The sequence below is a fragment of the Carassius auratus genome, chromosome 18 (genome assembly GCF_003368295.1).
Source record: "Carassius auratus strain Wakin chromosome 18, ASM336829v1, whole genome shotgun sequence".
Taxonomy (NCBI): Eukaryota; Metazoa; Chordata; class Actinopteri; order Cypriniformes; family Cyprinidae; genus Carassius; species Carassius auratus.
Genome location: NC_039260.1, coordinates 2000616 through 2025758, shown reverse-complemented (window position 1 = coordinate 2025758; position 25143 = coordinate 2000616). Strand labels below are relative to the sequence as shown.

Sequence of the window (25143 nt, the reverse complement as noted above, 5' to 3'; positions counted from 1 at the left end):
TTATAAAACGGTTATTCCGTATACGTAGAAAGGTTTCACAGAATAAATCAGAGCAAATGAAGTTAAATGATATAAATTAAAGCGGTATTCTTCCACCAAACAATGTAGTTCCTCAGAAACATTTGTGGTTCCAACAAAGTGGTTTCCGAGCAACACTCAGAAGTAAACAAAGGTGTATGTTTTTAGTGCAATTTACAACTGCTTCGAACGCAGCTCAGCCAATCAGAATCAAGGACCGGAACTATTAGCTTTATAAAGCATAATTTAATATATTATGAGATTTTTCACTTCAAAATGAGTGCAGAAATTCCGTTTGGATTCCAGCGTTATTCCAAAAGTTCCATTCACAAACTTTTTGAATGAGGGTTATCTGAATTCTGTGGGAGTCAGTGATGATTCTACGTGGGCCTTTGTCCTTGCATGTTTGACATTAAATATGTTGGTGATTATTATCAGTTGATTATTTTATTCAGAGTCATTTGCTTACTCTTTTAGCTCGGTCTAACAGATTTATCATGTTTAGATAAACTACTGATTTTTTAATCTAACAAAGTCAGTGGAGAAAATTGGATCGAAGTCTGCAGATTGTGTTTGGGTGACTGCTGCTGAATGTTGTCATGGTTGGTTCCAGGCGCGGAATAAGTCCGGTCAGGTGGGCTACGTCCCAGAGAAGTACCTGCAGTTCCCAACATCCAACAGCGTCCTGAGCATGCTCCAGTCCCTCGCTGCTCTGGACGCACGCTCACACTCCTCCAGCAACTCCACGGAGCCTGAGCTGGCATCAGGCAGCTTCAACGGAGACAGCAGCAGTGAGTCTCACACACACACACACACACACACACAGACGGGGGCATGCTGATGGTTTGTGTGGGAGATGATGTGAGCCACAATGCATCTAAATATTCATTCTGACCTTTATTCATGAAAATGTGTCATGCTACTACTGTGTTGTTTTATTTTTTTATTATTATTTTTTTGACATAGTACTAGGTTTTGTTTTTTGTTTTTTTCACAAACATGGAGACAACCTGGAAATAAATAAGATCTAAAAAATGATTAGACACAGAAAACACAATTATATTCATCAAGGATGCAATAAATTTATCAAAAGTGACATAAAAGACATTTAAAATGTCATAAAATATTTAATTTTCAAACAAATGTATCCTCTTTTAAGTTTTTTATTCATCAGAGAACCCTGAAAATATTTTTAGCACCGTTTCCTCAAAAATATGAAGCAGCACAACTGTTTCAAACATTGATAATAATCAGAAATGTTTTTTGAGCATCAAATCAGCATATAAAAATGATTTCTGAAGGATCGTGTGACACTGAAGACTGGAGGAATGATGCTAAATAAATTCAAATTTCAACACAGGAATAAATTACATCTGAACATATATTCAAATAGAAAAGAGTTTCTTTTTTGCTCTTTTTACTCTATTTTTGGTCAAATACATGTATCCTCTGTGAGCTTTTTAAATTAAATCTTACAGACCCCAAACTTTTAGCAAACACAAAAACTCCATAAAACTCTGAAAGCTGTGAAAATGACTTGATCTCAGACCTTTAAGCAGTGCATGCCATTGTAAAGTCTGCGAGTCAAGCCCTCACAGCCTCATTTTTAGCCACATTACATTCAGGATGCCATCAAACCTGCCCGAGGCGTATTAATAAGCTCTATCTTTCCTCCTCCTTTCTTCCAGTGAGTTTTGTTAAGGCCATGTACGACTACGAGGGTCAGACAGGTGACGAGCTGTCATTCCCAGAGGGAGCCATCATCCGCATCCTCAACAAGGACAACCAGGAGGACGACGGCTTCTGGGAGGGCGAGTTTAACGGTCGAGTGGGCGTCTTCCCGTCCGTGCTGGTGGAGGACCTGACCGCCTCAGAGAACGGAGACGCTCACTGGGGAACAGACACACAGGTGAAACCGCACAGTCTCTGTGTCCACACTTATTGTGTGTTTCTGAGTGGGTTTGATGTCCGAGGCCTGCTGTTGTTGATTACAGGCACGGCTGCTTCCTTCCTGTAATTAACATCATCCGGCTGCATCAGAGCAATTCTCATCTTGTTCTAATCATGTAAAGACAGTCATAATAAAACTGTACTTTAATGTGTACTTTAATCATTTCATTCATTACTTGACTCTCTAAACGACTAATTCTAGTGTTTCATATAACAATGCTACATTATGTTGTTTGTTATGCCTAAAATAATAATAAATGTGTTGTTTGATAGTTGAATATCTTAATATAATTCAGAGATTTCTATCATTTAATAAAACACTGTAAACTACTGTTTAAATGTTTGAGGTTGATAGGATTTTTTCAATGTTTTTGGAAAGAAGTCTTTTATTTTTTTTTACCAAGGCTGCATTTATTTGATTACAAATGCAGTAAAAAGCAGGAATATAAAATTAAATTAAAATAACCGTTTCCTATCTGAATAGAATCAAATAAATGTAATCAAGGATCAAATCTGAATGTATTCATCATCATTACTCCAGTCTTCAGGTGTCAAATTCTAATATGCTGATTTACTGCTTAAGAAACATTTCTGTCCATTATCAATGTTGAAGAGAGTCGTGCTGCTTCATATTTTTTGTGGGAATTGTGATTCATTTGATTTCTCAGGATTCTTTGATGAAATAAATGTTTTTTTAAATCGAAATCTTATGTAACATCATCAGTGTCTTTCCTGGCACTTTTGATCTATTTAATGCGTCCTTGCTAAATAGGAATATTAATGGTGGCACTTTATTTTACAGTCCTGTTCCTTATGTACATACTGTATTTTCCGGACTATAAGTCGCACTTTTTTTCATGGTTTGGCTGGTCCGGCGACTTATAGTCAGGTGCGACTTATATATCAAAATTAATTTGACATGAACCAAGAAAAATTAACCGAGATAAAACATTACCGTCTACAGCCACCAGAGGGCGCTCTATGCTGCTCACTGCTCCTGTAGTCTACACTGAACACATAGAGCGCCCTCTCGTGGCTGGAGACGGTAATAAATTGGTTCTCTAAATAAATGCGACTTATAGTCCAGTGCGACTTATTTATGTTTTTTTCCTCGTCATGACGTATTTTTGGACTGATGCGACTTATACTCAGGTGCGACTTGCAGTCCGAAAAATACGGTACTATACACTTATTATAGTAATTACAATAACTATGTAATAACCAGGTACTAACCCTAAACCTACCCTTTGTAGTTATCTTGTATTACCAGAAATTTCTTAGATAAATACACTGTAATAGAACATATAAGCAGTGGCGCAGCAAGCTTTTCAAAAGTGTGGGGGATGGATGTGGTTTGTTTATAAACAATAAAAAAAAAGATGAATACAATGATAGAGGGGTACAAAATGCAGGGCTTAAAGTTCTCCAGCACCGTGCCGGATTTCCGGCTTGCAGCGTTTGGCTGGGAAAAAAAATTATCCTACATTCAAAAAAAAAAAAAACAGAAAAGGAGAGAGAAAAAAACACGCCCACACAAAGCTTTTTGTCTGGTGGTATAAAAAAAAGTAACAATTTACTGTTTTTAAACATTAAAATAATATACACTTTTCTTTCATAATTCTACAACAGGTACGCAAACAATGTCATCATTTCTCACTGTTTTCTCCTCAACATGTAACATTACAATCAAACACAACAGGTAAGTAAGTATCCACAAAAGTATTCAGCTAATCAACAAACAATGCTCAAAATATCAAAATTAGTTGCACTGGCAATGAACCCATAAATACACTGCTTAACAATGACAGTTTGTCCCCCTCCTCAATTCCCTGCCTTCATCATCACAGTTATGTTATACATTTGCATGGCCACATAACGTTACATAGCCGAATTAAGCTAGCTGCTGAACAATATCCCAATAAAAGCAATTAGCATTAGTCTAAAAAACGAAATATAATACCGAAACACTCGACATGTCAACTAAACGATAACAGAACATCTTCCCAAACTCTTCCCGCTTAAGTTCCCGCCTCCTCAGCATGAGCTGACCAATAACACCCCAAGAGAGGCGGGACTTAAGGCAGAACAGCCAATCATCAGCCAGTCACACTCAAAGCAGGTGTCATGAGAGGGAGGGGGGAGGAGGCAGTCGCGGCGAGCGCAGACACAGAGCGGCCAGAGAAACGGAGGAGCTACTGTAGTAAGGCGTTTGTGCAAAACTGCGGAAAAACTGCAGAAAATGTGTGGGTGTTGAACCCTCTCACCGGGAAAAGTGTGGGTGTTAAAACACCCACATCCCCCACGGGTGCGACGCCCCTGCATATAAGTACACGTACTGTAAAATAAAGTGCAATCATATTAATTTTATTTACTGGCCTCAAACTTTTGAACGCTAGTGTATATTAATGTTATATGACACTGAGACGATTTTCTTAAGACTTGGCAAGGATACTCTAGCTTAGCAAGCTAACATGTGTTGTCGTCTCCAGGTGTCCCCGTGCCAAAGGCTTCATTCGTCTCTTCCTCCTCTGCCTCTGTATGATCAGCCGCCCTGTAGTCCCTACACGAGTCCTGAGACCAGCAGCGGCGCCTCGCTGCCCCGCTCACCATCTGTCAACGGAGAACACAAACTGCAGAAAGCCACCGTTCATAGTAAGACACTAGTCCCCACAGTTACTGCGTCATGTGTTCCTCTGTGTATTTGAGTCTGAGAATCTTCTTTCTTTGGTTTAGATCACAATTCCAGCTTGAGTCCAGAGAGCCCAGGCTTCTCTCAGCCGCTGAGACTCACTCCGGACGGATCCGGCCCCGGAAAACTCAGACCTGTATGTCAACAACACAGCACTGAGGATTTGCTTAGTCTCAGATCTGGATTTTATGCTTTTATGAACATTGTGCATTTTAATGAACATGTTGCACTTTAAAGTCGTTATGTGCATAAGATTAAGCAGTTTTCAGTATTATTTAAATTAAAACAAGATGCTGTTTTAGATTTATTTATTTTTATAATATCATTTTTAGTTAAAGTTTTGGATATTTGTGTTTTTGTTTTGTTGTTTAAATATTCCTATCGTTTTAGTATTTTTATTTCATTTTTAGTTGTTAGTACATCGAGTTAAACTGAATGAAAATTAGAAATGTTGCTTTGGCAGTAGGTTATTGTTTTTATTTTATTTCAGTTAATGTTTACTTTATTTTAAGTAAAGAACGTGCATTTTTATGGTTTAGTTTTAGATATCGTTAATAACCCTGGCAGTTTCTTACATTTGGAATAATCTATTTTTATAAAAAAACTCAGTAGACCAGAGAAAAATCTGTTTTTATAACTTTATCAGTGTGAATATCTTGTAACCTGTCAATAATATTTACAGACCATATTTAATTCCACAAAAAATAACTAAAATATTTTTAGAACTAAATGAATTATCAATTTGTATTTTAGAGTTATTAACTCTTTCCCCACCAGCGTTTTTGGGAAAAGCGCTTCAATTTTCTTAATGTAATAGAATTAGTCCAACAAAACGTTTGGTTTGTAATGCACACCGAACTGAAAGCCTTGTATCGAACTGTTCAATACTAATACATATATACGAATACGATTACGGTTCGTTATTATATTTTATTATATAAATATTATATTGTAAATATAAGAAAATACATATAAATGTATATTATTGCTATTATTTATACATATATATTTTTTGGGGGGACCTACACATTTTCACTTTTGAATATATTACAGGCTTCCTCTTCTTTATTAATTATTAATAATTTTTATCTGTTATTTTTTGTCTGTAGGTTCGGGCGGCACCTCCTCCTCCAAAGCAGCATTCGCGCAGACAGGTGGAGAAAACAGAAGAGGTGGAGATCACGCTGGTGTAGAGCGCCGCCCTACTGGACTGAGAACAAGCCCCATCTGACCTCTAACTCCTCCCACTCCTCATGGAAGGGGCGGGGCATGTGTATACCCGCCCTATGAGCATCCTTAGATCCCGAAGGGCGGAGAACAGCATCTCAAAGGCATCCCTTTTCTTAAAAACGAACACCTCTTTTGGCGTCACAGACTGTTTGGTGCCTTAAACCGCTTTCATGCCAAACTCTAATCCTTGTATTCGTAATTATGTTATCTTGCAACGGGAGCTTGTTTAAAACTTTGTTAATCTACTCAATGCCAGTTCAATTTTGCAAAATTGAGGTTGATGTAAGTGTGTGTCTAAAAACGTAGAAAGGAATCAAGGTAAACCGAGAGTTTTAAAGAGCCTACACTTGCATATCCATCTCTTCAGCAGCTTTTAAAGAGCCAAACATGCAATACTAGGAATTGTGGGAGTGAAAAAGGGGTCAGCCACGAATAGTCCTACCATTTCCATATCTCTTATGTAATAGCACAGTACATTACTGTCATCATAGGAATGTTAAATTCACGTTAAACATTGCGGATCACAACGGAGAAAGGGAACTGTACATAAAAGGCTACAAGGAAAAAGAGGAGAACGAGAGTTAAAAAGAGAGGAAGGCTGGTTACTTCACTCTTTTTTTTCTCATCCGTTTTAGCTTCTTTCTGTCTTATGTTGATCTGAGAAAAGTAATAACAACGTAGCTATATCCTTTTCCACAAATGTTCATTATGAAGACCAGTGTTTGTATCTATTACTAATATTTAGTCCTCAGAAACACGCGACCTAAAGACGCGTCTGTGAGCGTGAGGGGGCGAATATTCTGCGTCTGTTCAGGCAGAACGTAATCGTGGAAATGTACCGATCAAAATACAAGTATAAGTTAAAATGCTTTTCCAGCCTAATGCATTTCTCATTGTCATGTGTCGGCTCTGTAGAGGACTGAACGGTTGGGCTGTGTTTCTTTTATTGCAGTATTTAGGGTGAATGCGATGGGAAAGACTCCCTCCAACAAGCACAGAAAAGGTGGATCATCATGGAGATTTTTCTTTTTAACTATTGCAGACGAACGCAAACCTATTAGCGTGTCCTAAGTGCATTTCCTCCCTACAAGGGGCTGCTATGTTTTATTTATATATATGTATATATATAATATACATATATAAAGTTTCTTTGTCTTTTTTTGCAGTTGAAGAGACCGTTCATCTTAAATAAGCAATGGCTTATTTCATTAATTTCCACAGTATTTTCATGCATATCTTGATATTTTTAAGATTTTTTTTAATGTCCTTGTGTCCCAGCTGCCCTCTTTTGGATAATGAAGCTGCCCAGCGTCGTTATTGATCTCGTGAGTGTGACTGATTGTAGTTTTCCCATAACATTTGCAAGAGAACAGAGTTATTATGTTGATTCCATATGAATTTGTTTTTTTTTTTAAACCAATTTTGTGAAATGGTACCATAGTTCTGTTAAGCAAGAACTGGGTCATTTGGAAAAGAATGTGTGTGAGACATGGGAGGAAAAAAATAACGTTTGTTTGGTAGCCTTTTTTTAATCCGAGCGGAAGATGTTTGAGTATCTTCCCTTTGTTTCTATTTACCTCTGTCACAACCTATTTTCTTGTTGATCTCGTTGAGATCTTTTGAATGTTATCAAACTTGTTTTGAAGTTTATGGTTAGTGGTTAAAGCCCATTGTGTCAAAAACTGTTCTCGCCTATGAAACGAACGCAAATTTTGATATTTTAATTTGCATTTTTAAATTGCGCTCCCAGTTTTCTCGGCCAGTTTCAACTCTTTGGAGCTTCTTCAATAGCATTAGCCGCATATTCAAGTTGTTTTTATTTCTACAAAGATTTTATTTGCATTTATTAAAATTTGAAGGGATTCTGAGCTGCTAGACAGGTGGAATAACAACAATTGACTGTTGCTGCAGTGACAATATTAGAGAACAGGTGAAAAATATTCTTTCTGCATATTATTAGCTGTAAAATTATTTGTATTTATTGTGTACAAATGTTAAATAAAAAATTGGGGAAAGTGGTTCTTTGTTTCAGTTTTTATGTAAATGCATAAATTACAGCTTCGAATCAGTCACAAATCTTTATTTTATACATTGTATTTGTTTTATGTTTAGTGTTTATTTTCATAGAAAAATGCTTTTTTTATTATATTCAGATGTGCCCTACATTTCAGTAAAATAGCTGCAAAAAATGCAAACCTATTAAGGTAATATAAAATAGTTGATAGTAAAAACAAAACATTGTGGACAAGTAAGTGGACAAATATCTGAAGACAAAGATATGTGAACATTTAAAGGAATAAATACCTCCTTTCAATATTTTTCTAAAGCTTTCTTGTTCATATGAGATTTAAAAAAAAAATAATTAAGAAACATAATTATTAAATGTAATTAAAATGTTAAATGTTTATATTAATTAAAATGTTTTTTAACTCCCGTAACTTGTAATGCGTTACTCCCAACACTGTTTTTAAATGCTTCAGATTTTGTACCAGGATGCTAGATGTGTGAATGTTTTGAAATTGATCTGAGTGTGTTTTTGTCAGATGATATCAGACTGTTCTGTCAAATCTTGCTGCTGTCAGTCAGTTTTCAAAAGAGTGGGCGGTTCTCCCAGAGTTCCATGTAAATAACAGAGACATGTTTCCTGCTGGGAAATGAGATACGAGACAAAACATGCAGTCTCCATCCTCTCTCCATCCACAGGGTAATGAGTGTGGATTTTTCACATATTTCTGCAAGAACAAAATGTTTCAGCATGTTAATTGTATGCGGTCACATGGAATGAATGAGAAACTTGCTCTCTGAAGGACATTTAGATGGCTTGTGTTAAAGTTTATTTGTGCTCCAACCCAGAAGGTACGTATCACAGTTTGTTTTAGGCTAATCTTAAATGTTTAAAAGCTTAATCTAAACTTGAATGAGCTTTATAATGTCTGCAGACATTCATTTACTTTTTAAAATGTTTTTGAAAGGAATAAAAGCATAACTTTAATATAATAATTAACGATCTAACTAGTGAAGAATTAACTACCTGCACATATTTCATGGAGATGTTGTATTTGGTTTTATTTGTAGTTTAGCGATTAAATCATTAAATAAAATACTCCCAAATTTTTAATGACCCTCATGTCATTCCAAACCCATATGACTCTTCTGAGCATCACATGCACATTTAATATGCACACATGCAAAATGGATTTAATAGTAATTCAGCCTTGAAAAGACCTAAGGATGAATAAATTACAGTATTTAAGTGAACTATTCATTTGATTTTATTCATTAGAAAATGACTGGATTGTGAAAAGTAATCTGGATGGGGGTGGGGGTTGCAAAATAATATGGAGCAAGATATTATTTTAATAAAAGATTGTAACTTTTTGCTACCCTTTTGAAATACCATGCACCATTAAGTTCATAGTAAGAGGAGGAAAGTGCATTAAAAAGTAAAGAGGCTCAACATTTAAAATCTGGACTAGAAAGTGATGGGTAAAAGCTGAATCACAACTGAAATGTTGCCTCATGTAAACTGTGTCGCAGATTCTGTGGTTGAGAGGAGGTTACTAAGGCAGAGAGTTTTCCCCAGACTGAGGGAATACTGCAGATGCACATATGGAGTTGAGTTCAGAGTGAGCAAACCTTCAGCTTTCATTTTTCACATCTTCTGTCAGTATGGAAAGTGTTTGATCAGCTTGTACATAATCTAATTCTGAAGAACATTACAGTTGTGTTGCTTCCAGTTATCAATAACAAACTGTTTCACAAGCAATTGTGTTTTAATCCATAAAACATGAATAAATAATGGTTATTTCTTTTATTGGAACATCGAGCATTTAACAGGCCCTCCTACTGACTCATTATCTAAACATCATGCATTTTTAATTGTGTAAAAAACAAAAGGCTGACTGGGTTAGTATTGAACTTCTTGTTAACCCTATTTTTATACTGCTTTCTAAAAGTATGTTAGTAGACAGTTTGTGGTGCATAAAACACTGTGGTTGTTTTGGCTAACAGATACTATCTGGCCCACCAACACAAAGCCTTTATTGAATCATTTGCATCCTACCTCTACAAGAACATCAAAAATTAAGCAAAAAAATGTCTGTTGAAATAAACCTCTCTTTAGGGTATTGACCCATATGAAGCAGCAGAACCCAAAAACTGGCCAACGCAGAAGGAACGACTGCAAATTCTGGAGGACTGCAGGAAGAACTCTCTGGGACCTTTCTTTGTGGTAACATCTGTTTCAGTACAGCAGGATTATTTAATTGTTGTATATGGTAGATTTCAATTCCTAAAACAGTTACAAAAATTGTATTAAAAACAATAAGCCACTTAATGGTAATGGTCATGTGTTCCCAATGTGCAGGGATGTTACCATGCTTAAAGTAATTCTAGGTACTTCACATTGAAGCAACTCTTGTTGCATGCAGAGTTATTAAAATGATTAGTTCACTTCTCACCCCCATGTCATCCAAGATGTTCGTGTCTTTCTGTCTTCAGTAAAAAAGAAATTAGTGTTTTTGAGGAAAACATTCCAGGATTCTTTTCCATATAGTTGACTTCAATGGCGGCCAACGGGTTGGAATAAGGGTCTTTTCTAAGCATATTTTTTAAATAATGATAATAATTATATAATTTTTGATCAAAAATTCTCATCTTGCTTTGCAATGCGCATGTGCAGTTCGTCTTTGTAGGGTAGGGCAAAAAAAAAATCTCTCTCATCTCTCTCCTCCAACTTCAAAATCATCCAGCATTGTTGTTTTACTTTGTTTTGAAAAGTGCGTTCGACTTTCTTTGCACATTCACTTTGTAAACAATGGGTTTGTACTTCTGCCGTACATCATGCATGACCATTTCATTGTATACAATGAGTTAGTGCAGGACGAGCATTTGTGGTTAAAAAAGTGTTTTGTTTTTGTTTTTTAATGACCAATCATTTTGCTAGATAAGTCACTAATTCCTCAACTGGGTTCGTGTAGAACCCTTTGAAGCTACATTGAAACTGCAACCTGTTGGCCACCATTGAAGTCCACCATATGGTGAAAAATCTCAAAAACCTAAAAATTTTTGCAACTGAAGAAAAAACGAAAGGCATGCACATCTTGAATGACATGGGGTTGTGTAAATTCAGGAAATAACACTATTTTAAGGTTTCCTTGTTACACGCATCTTGTACGAAATATTATAAAAACAATTAATTATGCATAATTAAATGCAAGTAACCATAAACCAAACCCTAACCATATTAAGTGCATGTAGTTAATCAATATAATTCAGTATGTAAATGTATAATACTGCAACACAGACACATTAAACAAAAAAAAACTTTATCCTGGAATTGAATTGATCATTATATACAGTACAGACCAAAAGTTTGGACAAACCTTCTCATTCAAAGAGTTTTCTTTATTTTCATAACTATGAAAATTTTAGATTCACACTGAAGGCATCGAAACTATGAATTAACACATGTGGAATTATATACATAACAAAAAAGTGTGAAACAACTGAAAATATGTCATATTGTAGGTTCTTCAAAGTAGCCACCTTTTGCTTTGATTACTGCTTTGCACACTCTTGGCATTCTCTTGATGAGCTTCAAGAGGTAGTCACCTGAAATGGTCTTCAACAGTCTTGAAGGAGTTTCCTGAGAGATGCTTAGCACTTGTTGGCCCTTTTGCCTTCTGTCTGTGGTCCAGCTCACCCCTAAACCATCTGGATTGGATTCAGGTTAAGTGACTGTGGAGGCCAGGTCATCTGGCGCGGCACCCCATCACTCTTCTTCTTGGTCAAATAGCCCTTGATGCCTTCAGTGTGACTCTACAATTTTCATAGTCATGAAAAAAAAGAAAACTCTTTGAATGAGAAGGTGTGTCCAAACTTTTGGTCTGTACTGTATATGGAAAATTTTGGGATATTAGGGGTGGGGGAAGTACAATTTTTCCCCATCTCTCAAAAACATTTACAAAATGAATGAGCTTCAGTTGTTGTCTCTCATTTCAGGGGTTGGTGGGTGAACAGTATGGAGATGTATGTTTACCTGAGCAAATTGAAGCCTCTGAGTACCAACATGTTCTCAAGGTATGCCAACAGATGGGCCTTAGGACTGACATTTTGGAGAGATGCTACCAGAGAGATGAAAATGCCATTCCTCCCTCTTTCTGTATCCTCAATCCAGCAGGACAATTTAAACACTCTGGTGTCCAGGCAGGTAACATGTTTTGCATTATTGGGAGCACATAAACGGATAATTTGGCTAAAGTCCTTAATATTTTGTCATTAGCAAGAGAATCCAAATGAAGAGAAAAACTGGAGTAAGGTTCTTCCAGAGGTGAGAAGAATCCTTCATGATGTTGTGACCCAGTGTATTCAGGAGGGGATTATGACACCAGAAAAAGCTCAGAAATATTTCAGATCAGGTAAGTCGGTGTCTTCTTCGAACTGCATAATTTTGCAGCATATTCCAAATCAAAATGGTCTAATTTGATTATCACACCAGCTCTTGAAAACGACATCCGCTATGCATATGAAGATCATTCCAGTGAAGATATTGCAAGATGTCTTTGCTACGTTCATAAAATAACTAACACAAGGAAAGCGATTGGATTGCCTCCAGAAAAACAAGCCCAGCTGCACCAGCTGACCCAGCTCCGAGACCACTTCCTGCCAAGCATGGTTGTTTTCCACAAAGCCCTGGTGTACAGCACCACCACAAAGTGCAAACGTCTGCAAGGTTACACACCTGAGATGAGGTTAAACTTTGCTGTTGGTCTGAGTGAGCAGCTACATACAGATCTCAAGAAACTCATTGACAGTGCGGTCTCAAATGAGAGGGCTGTTACAATCGATGAATTTGGCCAGAAAGATCTGTGCCGCATCTTTTCTTCTCTTTACAGAATTGAACGGACAGAAGTCGAACATGTAAAATCCTACCTAGAGGGAAAAAATACAAAATTTCCCTTTATACTCAATGGTAGACCATGCTCAGGCAAAACTGTGCTTCTGGCTCACTGTGCAAATCAGGTGTGCCTCTATTGCAACCTTCCATTTTAAAATAAGCAATATTTTGGGTTGGATACTTTTAGTAGTATATTCTTTGACAATATGTTATTTTCCATTTGCAGGCATCCGTATGGCTGAAGGACCTGGATCCCGAGATCATTGTGTACTTCATAGATGTCAACAACTCTCTGAGACAGCTTCTCAAAGACATTTGTAAAAGGGTTGATTCAAGTAGTACCTGTGTCAACAACATCTTTCAGCTAAAAGAAAATTTCAAAATAAATCTGACCGCAAGATCACCCTCAAAGAAGCCTTTGGTGCTCATCATAGATGGTCTTGACCAATTGTCAAAGACTGATGGACAACTCGACTTGACATTACTTCCCGAATCATTATCTCCAAATGTAAAGCTTCTCATTTCTATAAATGTAAACAGGCCTGATCTTCTTGCTACTCTGAAAAAGTATTACCCAGATTCAACTGTGTTCTGTGAGCTGCAAGAAGTAGAAAGTAGAAGCTGCAGCCAGCTTCTGACAACACTTCTTCAGGAGTCCAATAGAAAGATCACCTCAGGCCAACAGATGTATGTGAATCAGGCTTTTAAGAAATGCTCTGTCTTACTATATGTGGAACTCCTTCACAGACAGGCAATCCACTGGAAGTCAGAGTCTGAGATTACGGAGAACACTCTGGTCCAAGAGGTCCATAATAACATTGTTCTGATATTTGATCATCTGGAGAAGAAGCATGGGAAAACTGTTGTCTCCAAAGCTTTAAGCTATCTTACCTTGGCCAGGTATGGCATGACCGCAGCTGAGCTGACTGATGTTCTTTCTTGTGATGATGAAGTTCTCACATCTTTCCTTCCACCAGGTGATAGCGTACCACTCACAGTGAGGGTTCCTGAAGTTTTTGTGGAAAGTCTTCTTTCAGACCTGAAGGGGTTTCTAGTGCTGAGAAACATTTTAGGTACCCAAACTCTTTTCTGGGTCAGTAGACACTTCCCCTTGGTCGTATGTAAAAGGTACCTGTGCTCAGAGGAAACCAGTCAGGAAATACATCATATGCTGTTAGACTATTTTAGTGGCTCTTGGGCAAATGGCACAGCAAAGCCTTTGATCATCAGTGAAGACATGAAAATGCCAGGCTCTTCAGATGCCCCCCAGAATATAAACATTGACAGACAAGTACCGAGTCAACCTTGGATTTTTTCTCCTCCTTTCAATATCTCTACTGCCAAGAGTCCACCAGCAAGAACACATCCCAATTTGAGGAAACTCCACATACTCCCTTTCCATTTGTTGAAAAGTGGGAGAATTGAGGAGCTTGGTAACCAAATGATTTCTCAGGAATACCTTCAGGCAATGATGCAAGCAGAACTGGCTGACGAACTGTTCCTGTGGCTTGAGAGGACATCTCAGTTGGTGTTTGCCAAGAAACTGCAGCTCCTTCACATCATCTTGAGATCTTCAGCTTGTCTGCTGAGGAACAACCCTGCCGATCTGCCAATGGTACTGCAAGCCAAACTTATTCCTTTTATGAATGTTTTTCCTGCATTGGAAGAATGTGCTAATCCACCATGTTCTGAAGGTATTATCCCAAAAAAAGGAGTGTATACTGTGTTGCCTCCATTTCCCGCAGTACCTTACACCCACTGTACACCGCAAGAGTCCACATCTTCCCGAATCATACAGTCAGCTGGATCTTCCTGTGGCACTGTGGTGGTTGTACTGGAGAATGGTGCTGCTTGGGTTTGTAATGGAGGCATATTTGAAGGATTCAGACTAACACAATCCTCTAAACTGCATTTCACAGGTGTCGTTAGCTCTGGAAACATATTCCTTCTGAGCACCCATTGTGGTAAACTTGTCTTTTTGGATGCAAGTGTTAACACACAGCCTCAAGAGATTCAATCTCAAAACAGGGAGAACGCCATTCTTGAGGGTGCCTTGGTGTCTAATGACAAACTCTTTGTTTGGTGGAGAGGACAAAACATTGTTAATGTATTTGTCGATAGAGAGGAGCAGACCGAACTGCACTGCACTTATGAGATAACCTGTGTGACATGCTCTGAGAAAGGTGATATAATTTACTGTGGACAGAAAGAAAGTTCTGTGACGATATTTGATTGGTCCAATGGTCAGCTTCTAGCCACCTTTACTTGTCCAAAAGAAATGCCATTAATTGAAATGATTCTCTCTGAGGGTGACGGGATGATTACATGTGTCGATCAAGCTGGAAACACGTTTGCTTGGAATCTTGAGAACTCAACAGAATCAGTTCTGATTTGTGAGAACCACTGCACAACCCAGGGGAAGGTGTTAAATACAGACTACAAAGGGGACAATGTTCTCCTAATATGTAAAGAGCAACAAATGCAACTCATTGACATTCATCAAACCGATGTACTTGACCAATTCAATCCCCCAAAAGGCAAAACATTTAAGGAAGCCATAATGGATCAAAACTCTTGCTTCATTCTTGCTGTACTGTCCGATTGCCCATTTCTGCTGGTCTGGAATTGTGACTCTGGACAGTGTGTGTTGAGTCTGGACACTGCAAACTGTCAAGCTGTTAAACTTCAGAAATGTGGGGCCACTTACCTGGCAGCAATAACAAGCATAAGTGTTCTTATTTGGGACATGGATCTCATTAAAGCTTCAGCATTGGCACCAAAATCTGGAAAGAGGGTGGAGATGGTGGCTGTGGGATCTCATGGAGAAAGTTGTTACTCTTCGGATGGCTCCAAACTTATTTGGAAGTGGGGGGTATCAAGTGGCAAAGTAGAAGGCCGCTTCCTTCACCAAGGTACTGTGGAGTCTATGTCTGTCTCTGGAGATGGCAACTACCTTGTGAGTATTGCAACTGGAGACATATATGTCTGGGAAACCAGTAGTGGGGAAAATATTTACAGAATCTCTAATAGTCAAGCTTACAAGGTTCTAATAACACCCAAGGGCAACTCTGGAGTTGCACTATCAGAGACATGTCCATCAAGGGTGTGGAAATTGCAGAATGGACATGGGATTTGCAACATTCATCTTCATCTCAGAAATGCCACTATTTCTTCAGAGAGCACCTTCCTTTTAGGACTTCACAATGAGGATCTCTTGGCTGTCAGCCTCTGGTCTGGTAACGTAAGCAAATGTTTCTCATGCTCTGACCGGTCAGATGTTGTTGCTTTCCATTCTCTTCTTGCCCATCCAGATTATGTGATTGTATCTTCAGCCTCAGGCGATGTATACTCCTGGAGTTTAACAGAGGACACTATTTGTCATCAATTTCAGCTGCCAGACTCTTCTTTGTGCCAACCGGAGATCTTTAGACTATCATCAAATGGGGGGTATGCCATCCTTTCAATATCTGAATCCACTATAAACATCTTAGATTTCTCCAACAGTAAACTGTGCTCTTTGAGAACCGAAGGACCTGTTCTGCAACAATATGCATCTGTAGGTGTTTTTGGACAATATGTGGTCTATATATGTTTCTCCTCTCTGGTGTGCCAAAATATATCCTGCGATCTCCATGAGAAGCCGATGCTGGTAGCCATACGTCTGACTGATGGGGAAACCATAGGCAGGTTCTTTTTGTGCAAGAACCCATCTACTCTGACTGTTTCTGAGGATTTGTTTGTGTATGTGGGGTTTCAAGATGGCTCTGTTGGGGTTTATGCTGTTAATGACACCAAGAAAGGTAAAAGAAGCTGTAAGGAGGATGTTATAAGCCCAACACACTTGTGTCCACTTGATGAGCAATTGATTTGGTCACCTCTAGAAAAACCTAACCTTACTTGGGTTGAATTGCCCCTGCAGTCGTATTAAGTAATTCCAGTGTATTTTTTTTTTATTCTTTACAATGTTCTAGAGTGATAAGATGGCATTTGTAATATGAGATCTACATATGTTTATCATATAAAAAAATGTAAATATGTCCACTTGTTTCATGCCTCAGAATTCAATAAGATGAGAAAGCATGTGTGAGAATTACGATATAAAAATAAATGTATTAATGTCTCATGGAGTATCACACTATATTGTAGCCTATTTACTTTATTATATATATTTTTTATTCTATTTATCCATTAACTTTTTTTTATTCATTAACATATTTATTTATTGTTGACTTGCATAGCCACACAGCGTAAATTTAGTTAACTTTATTCTAACAATTAGCCCACAATAACTCTTTACTAATCCTATACCTAAACTTTAACCCAGTAGATGGACTTTATACTACCAGTCCTTTCTTAGTACGCTGTAAGTACACATGCTGTAAAATTAAGTGTGACTAGAGTTTTTTGTATTAAAGCAAAAAAAAAAAAAAAATCATTATTTTTTATTTTTGATCATGTTTAAGAAGATTGTAATGGACCAACTTCCAAATAAAAATATTAAATAAAATTCCTAAAGAAAAAAATTAGTTACAGTTGTGTTTACTTCTATGTTAATTTGATGAGTTTTTAATGTTAGCTACTTACTTGTAGAGTTACTTAGCCCAAAACAATAGTGAAGAGAATGGTTTCATTATATTGTTCTTGAATTATTAACTTCATTCATAAACAAACATTTATCTGTTGATCCTATTAAAATATTTATGAAATATTGAATCCATATATTAAAATATTTATTTGAAGGATGGCGATTACAATATCGTAGGCTGTATTAATGTTACAAATACAGGTAGTTATGTGTATATGTTACAAATAAAGCTAGTAGTAATATATATTCCTCTCTCTCCTGATTCTCTTCTGATATCAATGCCTCACACGCCATCCCAGGAGGTGGCGGGAGAAGAATAACATGTGAGAACTACAATTCCCATCATTACTTACAGTCATACGGAAGTGATTCGTTACCATAAACGCACTTCCGCTACATCGCCAATTCCTTTCCTGTCTGCGGCCTCCAGCAAGATGGCGGTACAAATCTCGAAGAAGCGAAAGGTTGGTACGAATATCATTTCAAATTTGTGTAATTAAAGCACAGAAGTGCGAAATAAAAGCGGCGCCTGAATACTACGATACTTAACTATAACCTGAGCTGCTCAGATGAGGGTTTAATCAGGATGTTGAGGTGGATTGAGCTGGATGCTGTCGGCTCTGAATCCGATGAGAAACATGGCAGATGAACGCAGCGCGGATCTTATGTTTGAGCGGTGTAAATGCGTACAATGCAACACAGGTTACGTTTAAGCACATTATAGGTTTCCAGAAGCTGAAGTTAGTAAAAGTTGACACTTGTAAAGTTGAATATTCAAGCAGTATAAGCATCACGAATGTGTCTTGCAGCTGATAACAGCAGGTTTGTCATATTAGTGATTTGCATTTTGATATAGTATTCAACACGTGTTAATATGAAACTGTCATTTGATTTTTACAACAGAAGATCTAATCATTTTAATTTAATGTTTCTCGGTCAGTTTGTGTCAGATGGCATCTTCAAGGCCGAGCTGAATGAGTTTCTGACCCGAGAGCTGGCCGAGGATGGGTACTCCGGAGTGGAGGTCCGTGTCACCCCAACAAGAACAGAAATCATCATCCTAGCCACCAGGTGTGAACCGTCTACTCTCATTTGAGTTTATATGCATGCTTAAAAAGTTAAGTGCATTTAAAAGCATTGAGGTGGGTTCACTCTTATGTAACGTTAAGTGTAATCTATTGACTGTTTGTTTCAGGACCCAGAATGTTTTGGGAGAGAAAGGCCGTCGCATTCGTGAACTGACTGCCGTCGTTCAGAAACGCTTCGGGTTCCCTGAAGGCAGTGTAGAGGTGAGTTTACTGCACAGGTGTAAATGACGTCCGAAACTAGTTTGTAACCACATTTTTCTGAAATATTGGGTTGTTTGTTTCTTTGTAGCTGTACGCTGAGAAGGTCGCCACCCGCGGTCTCTGTGCCATCGCTCAGGCAGAGTCTCTGCGCTACAAGCTGCTCGGAGGACTGGCTGTCCGTAGGTGAGCGCTCGCGTCCCAGCATGCATTGGGCTGCACAGCTACCTTCGGTGATGATACGATGACGAGTCGGAACGGGGCCGGTGCTGTCTTTGAGGATTCTGGGTTAGACTCACGTTCTGTGCGTCTGACTTCAGGTCCTCGAAGCAGTGAGTCCTGTTTGCGTGAAGACATAGAGGCATTTGTCTGAGAAGGATGGATGTTTTATTTGGAGTCTAGATCATTTTAATTTCTTCTCTTGCGTGTTTATGGTTGTATACTGTGTGTGTTGTTCTCAGAGCCTGCTACGGTGTTCTGCGCTTCATCATGGAGAGCGGGGCCAAGGGTTGTGAGGTGGTGGTTTCTGGTAAACTGAGAGGTCAGAGAGCCAAATCCATGAAGTTCGTGGATGGCCTGATGATCCACAGCGGAGACCCCGTTAACTACTACGTCGACACGGCTGTCCGCCACGTGCTGCTCCGACAGGGTGAGAGAGATTCAGAGACCGATGGTTCTCGGGAAACTTCATTTGTGTCGGATCTTTAGCTGTGGAAATGTTTAGAGAGAGAAAAAAAATATTAAAATGAGTTAAAAGTACTGTAGGTAGGAACATTTTTAATCTCCGTATTTTCTACATATAGTTTTAGACATTTATAAGCAATATGAATTTGACATCTTTAGCACTTTATTGCTTTTTAACACGGAAAAATGTTTAGAGAAACTTGTTTTTATATAAAGAAAAAATTAATAGAATTATTAGAATATTAAAAAATCTATAATTTACAATACGATTTCCTAATATTTTGGACTGATTTGCAATATTAAATTTAAGTGCAAGTTGGGTCTTCATACAAGAAACTATATATATATATTTATATATAAATGTGCATGCATGCATGCCTTTTATCATTTTAATATTTGTTGTCTTTGGCATCTTAAAGCTAGAAAGTTCTTTATTTTTCCCAGTGATTTTAATCACTATTGCTGTAGGATAGGAATATAGTTGAAACAGGCTTTCAGATAGCTTTGAGTTTGTGACACAAACCAGAAAGTCAGGGAGCAGAAATGTGGATCTCAAATAAGTTTAACCTCAAGTGTATATATTTTTCCTTCAATGACGATATACTGAACCAGAGTTAGATTGTTTCAGAAGAGTCTTAGTGGGTTTCTGGTTCTTCAGAGGAGTGTGTAGTTTCTGAGGCGTTCCAAACGTATGCTGAAGCTCAAATCCTATGGTAGTATACAGGTTTCTCATCAGTGTTTTGTACCGTCCTCCATGTTCCCTTCAGTGATGATACGATGACGAGTCGGATTGAGGCCCGTCTCTGAGGATTCTGGGTCAGGCTCACGTTCTGTGCGTCTGACTCCAGTTCCTCAGAGATCGTGTCCTCTTAGATTGAAGATGTAGAGGCATTTGTCTGAGAAGGGTGTCTTTTTTTTTGTTTTTCTTGCTGACTTGATTTAGACCTATCTAGTTTTGTAACGTGTCCTTGTGATTTTGTCTTCATACAGGTGTGCTTGGAATCAAGGTGAAAATCATGCTTCCCTGGGACCCCAGCGGCAAGATCGGCCCCAAGAAGCCCCTGCCTGACCACGTCAGCATCGTGGAGCCCAAAGATGAGGTCCTGCCCACCACCCCGGTGTCCGAACAGAAGGGGGCCAAGCCCGATGTCCCAGTCATGCCACAGGGAGCCCCAGTGCCAACCCCTTAAAGAGGTAAGCCCTAAAAACCCCAATCTGACCTCCACGTTTCCTTCAGTGATGATACGATGACGAGTCGGATCGAGGCCCGTCTCTGAGGATTCTGGGTCAGGCTCACGTTCTGTGCGTCTGACTTCAGTTCCTCAGAGATCGTGTCCTCTTCGAGTGAAGATCTAGAGGCATTTGTCTGAGAAGGGGTTGTCCTTGCTGACTAGTTTTTGTCAGAGCTTTTTTTTATTTTTTATTCTAAAAATGTTTTTTGTCTCTTCCAGGTTGACCGAACATTGATGGAAGGCCTATACTTTTCTGTATAAAAAAAATAAAATGATAAATGGGAAACTGTTGTCTGTTTTCATTCACTTTAAATGAGCGGTGTTTTAGAGACGTTATGATTGCAGCACATGGAAGTCTTGGTAGCTTTAACACATTTGAGTCTAATCTACCTGAAGATATTGAACATAACCGTGAGCAGCTGAATGCAGTGAGAAGTATCCGCATGTACGTCGTGTTACCAGAAGAAGCGTTATGACAGTTGTGAGCAGTAACTAGTTAAGTAATGCATTGCTTTTTAATTTATAAGAGAATATCTGTGGACACCTCTCCTGTCCCCATGTTGGGAGAAATCATAAGATGTTACTGTAGTTCTGAAATATGAATATGCATTCATCTCACTCAAAAACAAAACCAAAATGTCTATTATAGGCCTATATTGTGTGTACAATGTCGCATTCAGTGATGTATGTTTGACTCCATGGCCCCCCAATTGCACAATATGCAAAGGCCTTATGACTTAGTTGTATGGTATTTTCTGGATAAAAATTAAGGAGATGTATGTGTACACACACATATATACATATATTTGTATATATTCAATCACAAATTCTACCTTATGGAATATCTTAGAGCCTGGTATAAGTAGAAAAATGTAAGTAGTTTAAATTGCATAGACTTTCTAGGTTTGGAAGTAAGGCCACTTTATATTAAGTGGCCTTAACTACTTAACAATTTGGTACAGTACACTTACTGAGTACATGTTTTTACATTGTACTTATATTTTAAAAGATGCATGTGATTGCATCTATGATTACACTGTTGACCCATCCCTTACACCTACGATTACCAACAAACCTGTTCCTATAACCTCTCCTGTATCCTACCTCAATAGCAGCAAAAGTTTTTTGCAATACAATATGAACATTTAGTAATTTTTTTTATGTAAAAGTGGGACCAATAACACTTTTAAAATTAAGTTAAATTGCAATAATAAATCTTGATTTTTAGTAAAAAACAAATTCTAATTTTGATCAGTTGAACTCATTTTTATGTGGCCTAGTTGAGAACCACTGCGTCTAGCTGAGAAGAGGAGGATTTTGTTCAAGGTTTCGTTCACATGTAACACGATTTCAAGTCAAGTTTCAAGTTTTTGGATACGTAGCAAACTAGCTATTTTGCTCTTTGATGGACTCTATTTCGTTTAACATTATTACACTTGTTTCAGTTATTAGTGAAAAGTGTTATGATGAGAATCATGGTTCTAGACATGATACAGTGGTACTACAGTGAAACATGTCCAAAACACACGTTTAAACATCTATTTGTTAGTGGACTGTTGAGTTAAACGCTTTAAGAACCATTTCTGTGTTTTTAACAAATAGTTAATTCTTATTCGTGAAACTAGATGAGAATGCAGCAGCGCCCTGCTGCCTTACCTGTGTGTGTGTCATGGGTGGATCTTATAAAGTTACACACACACACACACACACCTGATTCACAGCCTGAGCTGCTGCTACCAGAAGTTTCATCTGAAGATCATGAGTTTACCGGACTATAAATCGCCTGGGAAACAGTCCTCAGCACCTGTGCAGTCGGTAAGACATCAAACATGAACAGAACGAAACAACTACATTTCAAAACGGAATGTTACATTGTTGCCTTTTCTTCGTGAACGTTCTATTTCGTGTAACAGCTGTTCTGTGTTTCAGCTATTCTTTTGAATCGCCTGAGATGTATTATTGTCAAATTAATTGCATTTTTGTCAGATTGTAGTTCTGTCTGTTTTATCGCGTGCTGTTCTGCACCGCCTGTAAAGCAAATACGCGCGAGCTGTTTTTAACTCAGTACACGAAACTTGTCCAGTCACAAGAAACTGCTCGCTTCCCAGTAGTGTTGTATGCTCAAGGAGGAAGCTGGTAAAAGATTAAACAATTACAAGATTTTGAAACCGAGATTAATCAAATGTTTTAAAAACACTGAGAATGCGGCATGTGATATTAATGGCAAGCTGTGTCAGTTAATCTTCTGCATTAGCTAAATTCTTTAACTCCAAAGTTGCCGTAGAAAAAGTTTTTAGAGAGAGAACTACATGCAGGCCTTTTTATCTTATTATTTGTAATACTGTAATGCCATGCACTATCATGACATATTTGTTTCTTTCTTTGAAATGTTATATAAATATATATAAATGTTATTTATAAAAATCAAATGTGTGTGTCTATATATATATATATATATATATATATATATATATATATATATATATATATATATATATATATATATGCACATTTGATTTTGCTGTTTTTTGCGCCCTTTTTCAAACTTAATTATGAAGAGGTTTATTGAATTATGTCTTATTTTGTTGCTTAGCCTGATTCAGCAATAGTTACTCAAGTCAGTTCATGTTGGTCTTTAATTGTTCTTTACGTCTTTGCACCTTGGAGATCTTGGGTAATCTGTCATGTTGGTATCAGTATTGACATATTGAGTGTTCAGCATCTCAGGCTTTCAATCAACTATTCATATTAACTGCTAAAACAGACATGTTTTCTCTCTCCACAGAAATCTCAAGTAGTGCATCTGAACATCGGAGGTCATGTCTTCAGCACCACTCTGGGAACCATCCGGAAATTCCCCAACTCCACCCTGGCAGACCTGTTTAACGGATCGACCAAACGGATGGACTCTGAAGGCCGTCACTTCATAGACCGTGACGGGACTTATTTCAGGTACATCCTCGAGTACCTCAGAACGGAGAAACTTCCTTCTGAACACCTGCAGGAGGTGCACAAGGAGGCACTTTACTACGACATCAAACCTCTGGTCAAAGCCATTGAGGACACGCCGCAGTTCTTTGGAGAAACAGTCGGGAGACAGCAGTTTTTGGCCCGTGTGCCAAATTATCGAGAAAACTTGGAGGTGATTGTGCGGGTGGCCAGAGCCGAGGCCATCGCCTCACGCTACTCACACATAATCGTGTGTGTTGTGAGGACAGAAGACGATTTAGCCAGATACAACAATGCTATCGACAGTCTCGGCACCCCGAGAGAGTCCGTGGTGAGCTTCGGTCCGTGGAAAGCTCCCGCATCAGTGGAAGACCTGTTAGATTGCATCAAAACGGACATAGAATCCAAAGGATATAAAGTAAAGATCCAACCACACAGCATAGACAAAGGGTTTCTCTTCAAGAGCTACGACTTCTTCTATAAACTCATTTTCACTTGGTGGTGAAGAATTTCAGGCCCAAGCTCACGACCTGGAAATAAGGATTTAAAAAGTAAAGGAATGTTTTATATATTAGCCTATATAATCAGTTTATCAACAGCTTCTGTTGCTTTAAAAGACCCAAATATTGACAGCTGTCAGTCATGTGCAATAGTGTTGTTATCTGTCAGTATCTGTTAAACCCTTGTTTAATATTGACTCTAGTTGAACGATCCTGGCCTTTGGCTTAAAATAGCTTCTGCACGAATGTGCCTTTATTAGGAATATTCTGGTATGGGTTTTATCAGCAGCATTTGTGGCATGCTTAGGATTGCATCAGAATATTATTTTGACTATATTGTGTGTACAGAAATGCCCTTGACATAATTTACACAAATGCATAGTTTTAAATGCTACAGCCGTTAATTTGCTTTTAACCATAAACCCTTCAAATCAGCTTTAGGTCTTAAGGGATGTTTTTGGCTTGCTAGTTTGACAACACATGAGAATTGTACAATTTTATGTTTTTTTTTTCTTTGTACATGCATCTTTTATGTATTTGTTTCCAAAGCAACTTGCATTGTATTCAAGGTATGCATGCTGTCATGCTTTCCCAATGCATTATATAAGAATGTGGAAACCGGTCCACTTCATATACAATCATTATAATCTCCCTAATTTGTGCTGTGTGTAAATGTTTTTTTCAATTTGTACAGCATGTGTTTATGATGTTTTTTTTGTTTATTTGTTTTTTTTGCGGCCAAGACACTTGATGAAGCCTTTGCTCATGTAGATCACTAATGGTGCAAAATAATATTAATAGAGAGTGATGTGCCATTTCAAGCAGAACTGCTGTTGTAGTATCTTATCACTTAATATATGTTTAAAGAACCAGGATACCAAAAAAAAGTCAAAAAATTTTTGAATGTGAAAAATAATTTTAATTGATTATGTTATTGTCTGATATTTACTGATTGCTTTATGTGTTGCTTCTAGTGCATTATTCTCTGTCACATTATTATTAAAGCCGCTTATATTTAATGGTATATGCTATAATTCTTTAAAAATATATTGAAATCTTTAATCATCTTGAGTCACTGAAACGAGCGAAATGTCAAGTTTAGTAAAAGAATAAATAAAACAA

General features: G+C 37.9%; 4 protein-coding genes and 3 non-coding genes across 8 annotated transcripts in view; all 7 read left to right on the top strand.

The window, feature by feature from the left end:
- The window catches only part of fchsd2 (FCH and double SH3 domains 2), a 71927-nt gene extending 64022 nt beyond the window's left edge, over positions 1–7905 (top strand). The window contains exons 16-20 of the mRNA XM_026287035.1: positions 632–809; positions 1707–1927; positions 4458–4620; positions 4702–4793; positions 5767–7905. Coding sequence (XP_026142820.1) covers positions 632–809; positions 1707–1927; positions 4458–4620; positions 4702–4793; positions 5767–5850 — 738 coding nt within the window. The 3' untranslated portion in view covers positions 5851–7905. The remainder of the gene's footprint in view (positions 1–631; positions 810–1706; positions 1928–4457; positions 4621–4701; positions 4794–5766) is intronic.
- A 1523-nt stretch (positions 7906–9428) lies between these two features.
- Positions 9429–16921, top strand: LOC113118112 (NACHT and WD repeat domain-containing protein 2). 2 transcript variants are annotated; one of them, XM_026287034.1, is made up of 6 exons: positions 9429–9513; positions 10011–10118; positions 11891–12050; positions 12171–12306; positions 12387–12910; positions 13012–16921. In XM_026287034.1, exons 1-6 carry the CDS (start codon positions 9497–9499, stop codon positions 16711–16713), a joined length of 4647 nt encoding a protein of 1548 aa, XP_026142819.1. In that variant the 5' UTR covers positions 9429–9496; the 3' UTR covers positions 16714–16921. The 2 variants fall into 2 exon arrangements, with proteins under 2 accessions (XP_026142819.1, XP_026142817.1); XM_026287032.1 differs by having other exon boundaries at positions 11891–12098.
- A 797-nt stretch (positions 16922–17718) lies between these two features.
- Positions 17719–20858, top strand: rps3 (ribosomal protein S3). The gene is made up of 7 exons (XM_026287031.1): positions 17719–17834; positions 18311–18441; positions 18566–18659; positions 18748–18842; positions 19118–19305; positions 20331–20534; positions 20792–20858. Exons 1-6 carry the CDS (start codon positions 17805–17807, stop codon positions 20528–20530), a joined length of 738 nt encoding a protein of 245 aa, XP_026142816.1. The 5' UTR covers positions 17719–17804; the 3' UTR covers positions 20531–20534; positions 20792–20858.
- LOC113118843 (small nucleolar RNA SNORD15) lies at positions 18885–19034 on the top strand. Its single transcript, XR_003294394.1, has one exon. It is a non-coding gene; the product is annotated as a small nucleolar RNA SNORD15 (small nucleolar RNA).
- LOC113118841 (small nucleolar RNA SNORD15) lies at positions 20102–20245 on the top strand. The gene has a single exon (XR_003294392.1). It is a non-coding gene; the product is annotated as a small nucleolar RNA SNORD15 (small nucleolar RNA).
- On the top strand, positions 20572–20715 carry LOC113118842 (small nucleolar RNA SNORD15). Its single transcript, XR_003294393.1, has one exon. It is a non-coding gene; the product is annotated as a small nucleolar RNA SNORD15 (small nucleolar RNA).
- Positions 20859–22073: 1215 nt separating the features above from the next.
- kctd14 (potassium channel tetramerization domain containing 14) lies at positions 22074–25124 on the top strand. The gene is made up of 2 exons (XM_026287029.1): positions 22074–22387; positions 23358–25124. The coding sequence occupies exons 1-2, from the start codon at positions 22331–22333 to the stop codon at positions 24024–24026; spliced, it is 726 nt and encodes a 241-aa protein (XP_026142814.1). The 5' UTR covers positions 22074–22330; the 3' UTR covers positions 24027–25124.
- Positions 25125–25143: the final 19 nt, after the last annotated feature.

Coding starts and splice junctions, on each gene's coding strand:
- LOC113118112 (XM_026287032.1), top strand. Junction 10,119..11,890: donor CTCTGGGACCTTTCTTTGTG/GTAACATCTGTT, acceptor CTCTCATTTCAG/GGGTTGGTGGGTGAACAGTA. Junction 12,307..12,386: donor TCAGAAATATTTCAGATCAG/GTAAGTCGGTGT, acceptor TTATCACACCAG/CTCTTGAAAACGACATCCGC.
- rps3 (XM_026287031.1), top strand. CDS start 17,805: ATGGCGGTACAAATCTCGAAGAAGCGAAAG. Junction 18,442..18,565: donor ATCATCATCCTAGCCACCAG/GTGTGAACCGTC, acceptor TGTTTGTTTCAG/GACCCAGAATGTTTTGGGAG. Junction 18,843..19,117: donor GGAGGACTGGCTGTCCGTAG/GTGAGCGCTCGC, acceptor TGTTGTTCTCAG/AGCCTGCTACGGTGTTCTGC.
- kctd14 (XM_026287029.1), top strand. CDS start 22,331: ATGAGTTTACCGGACTATAAATCGCCTGGGAAACAGTCCTCAGCACCT. Junction 22,388..23,357: donor CCTCAGCACCTGTGCAGTCG/GTAAGACATCAA, acceptor CTCTCTCCACAG/AAATCTCAAGTAGTGCATCT.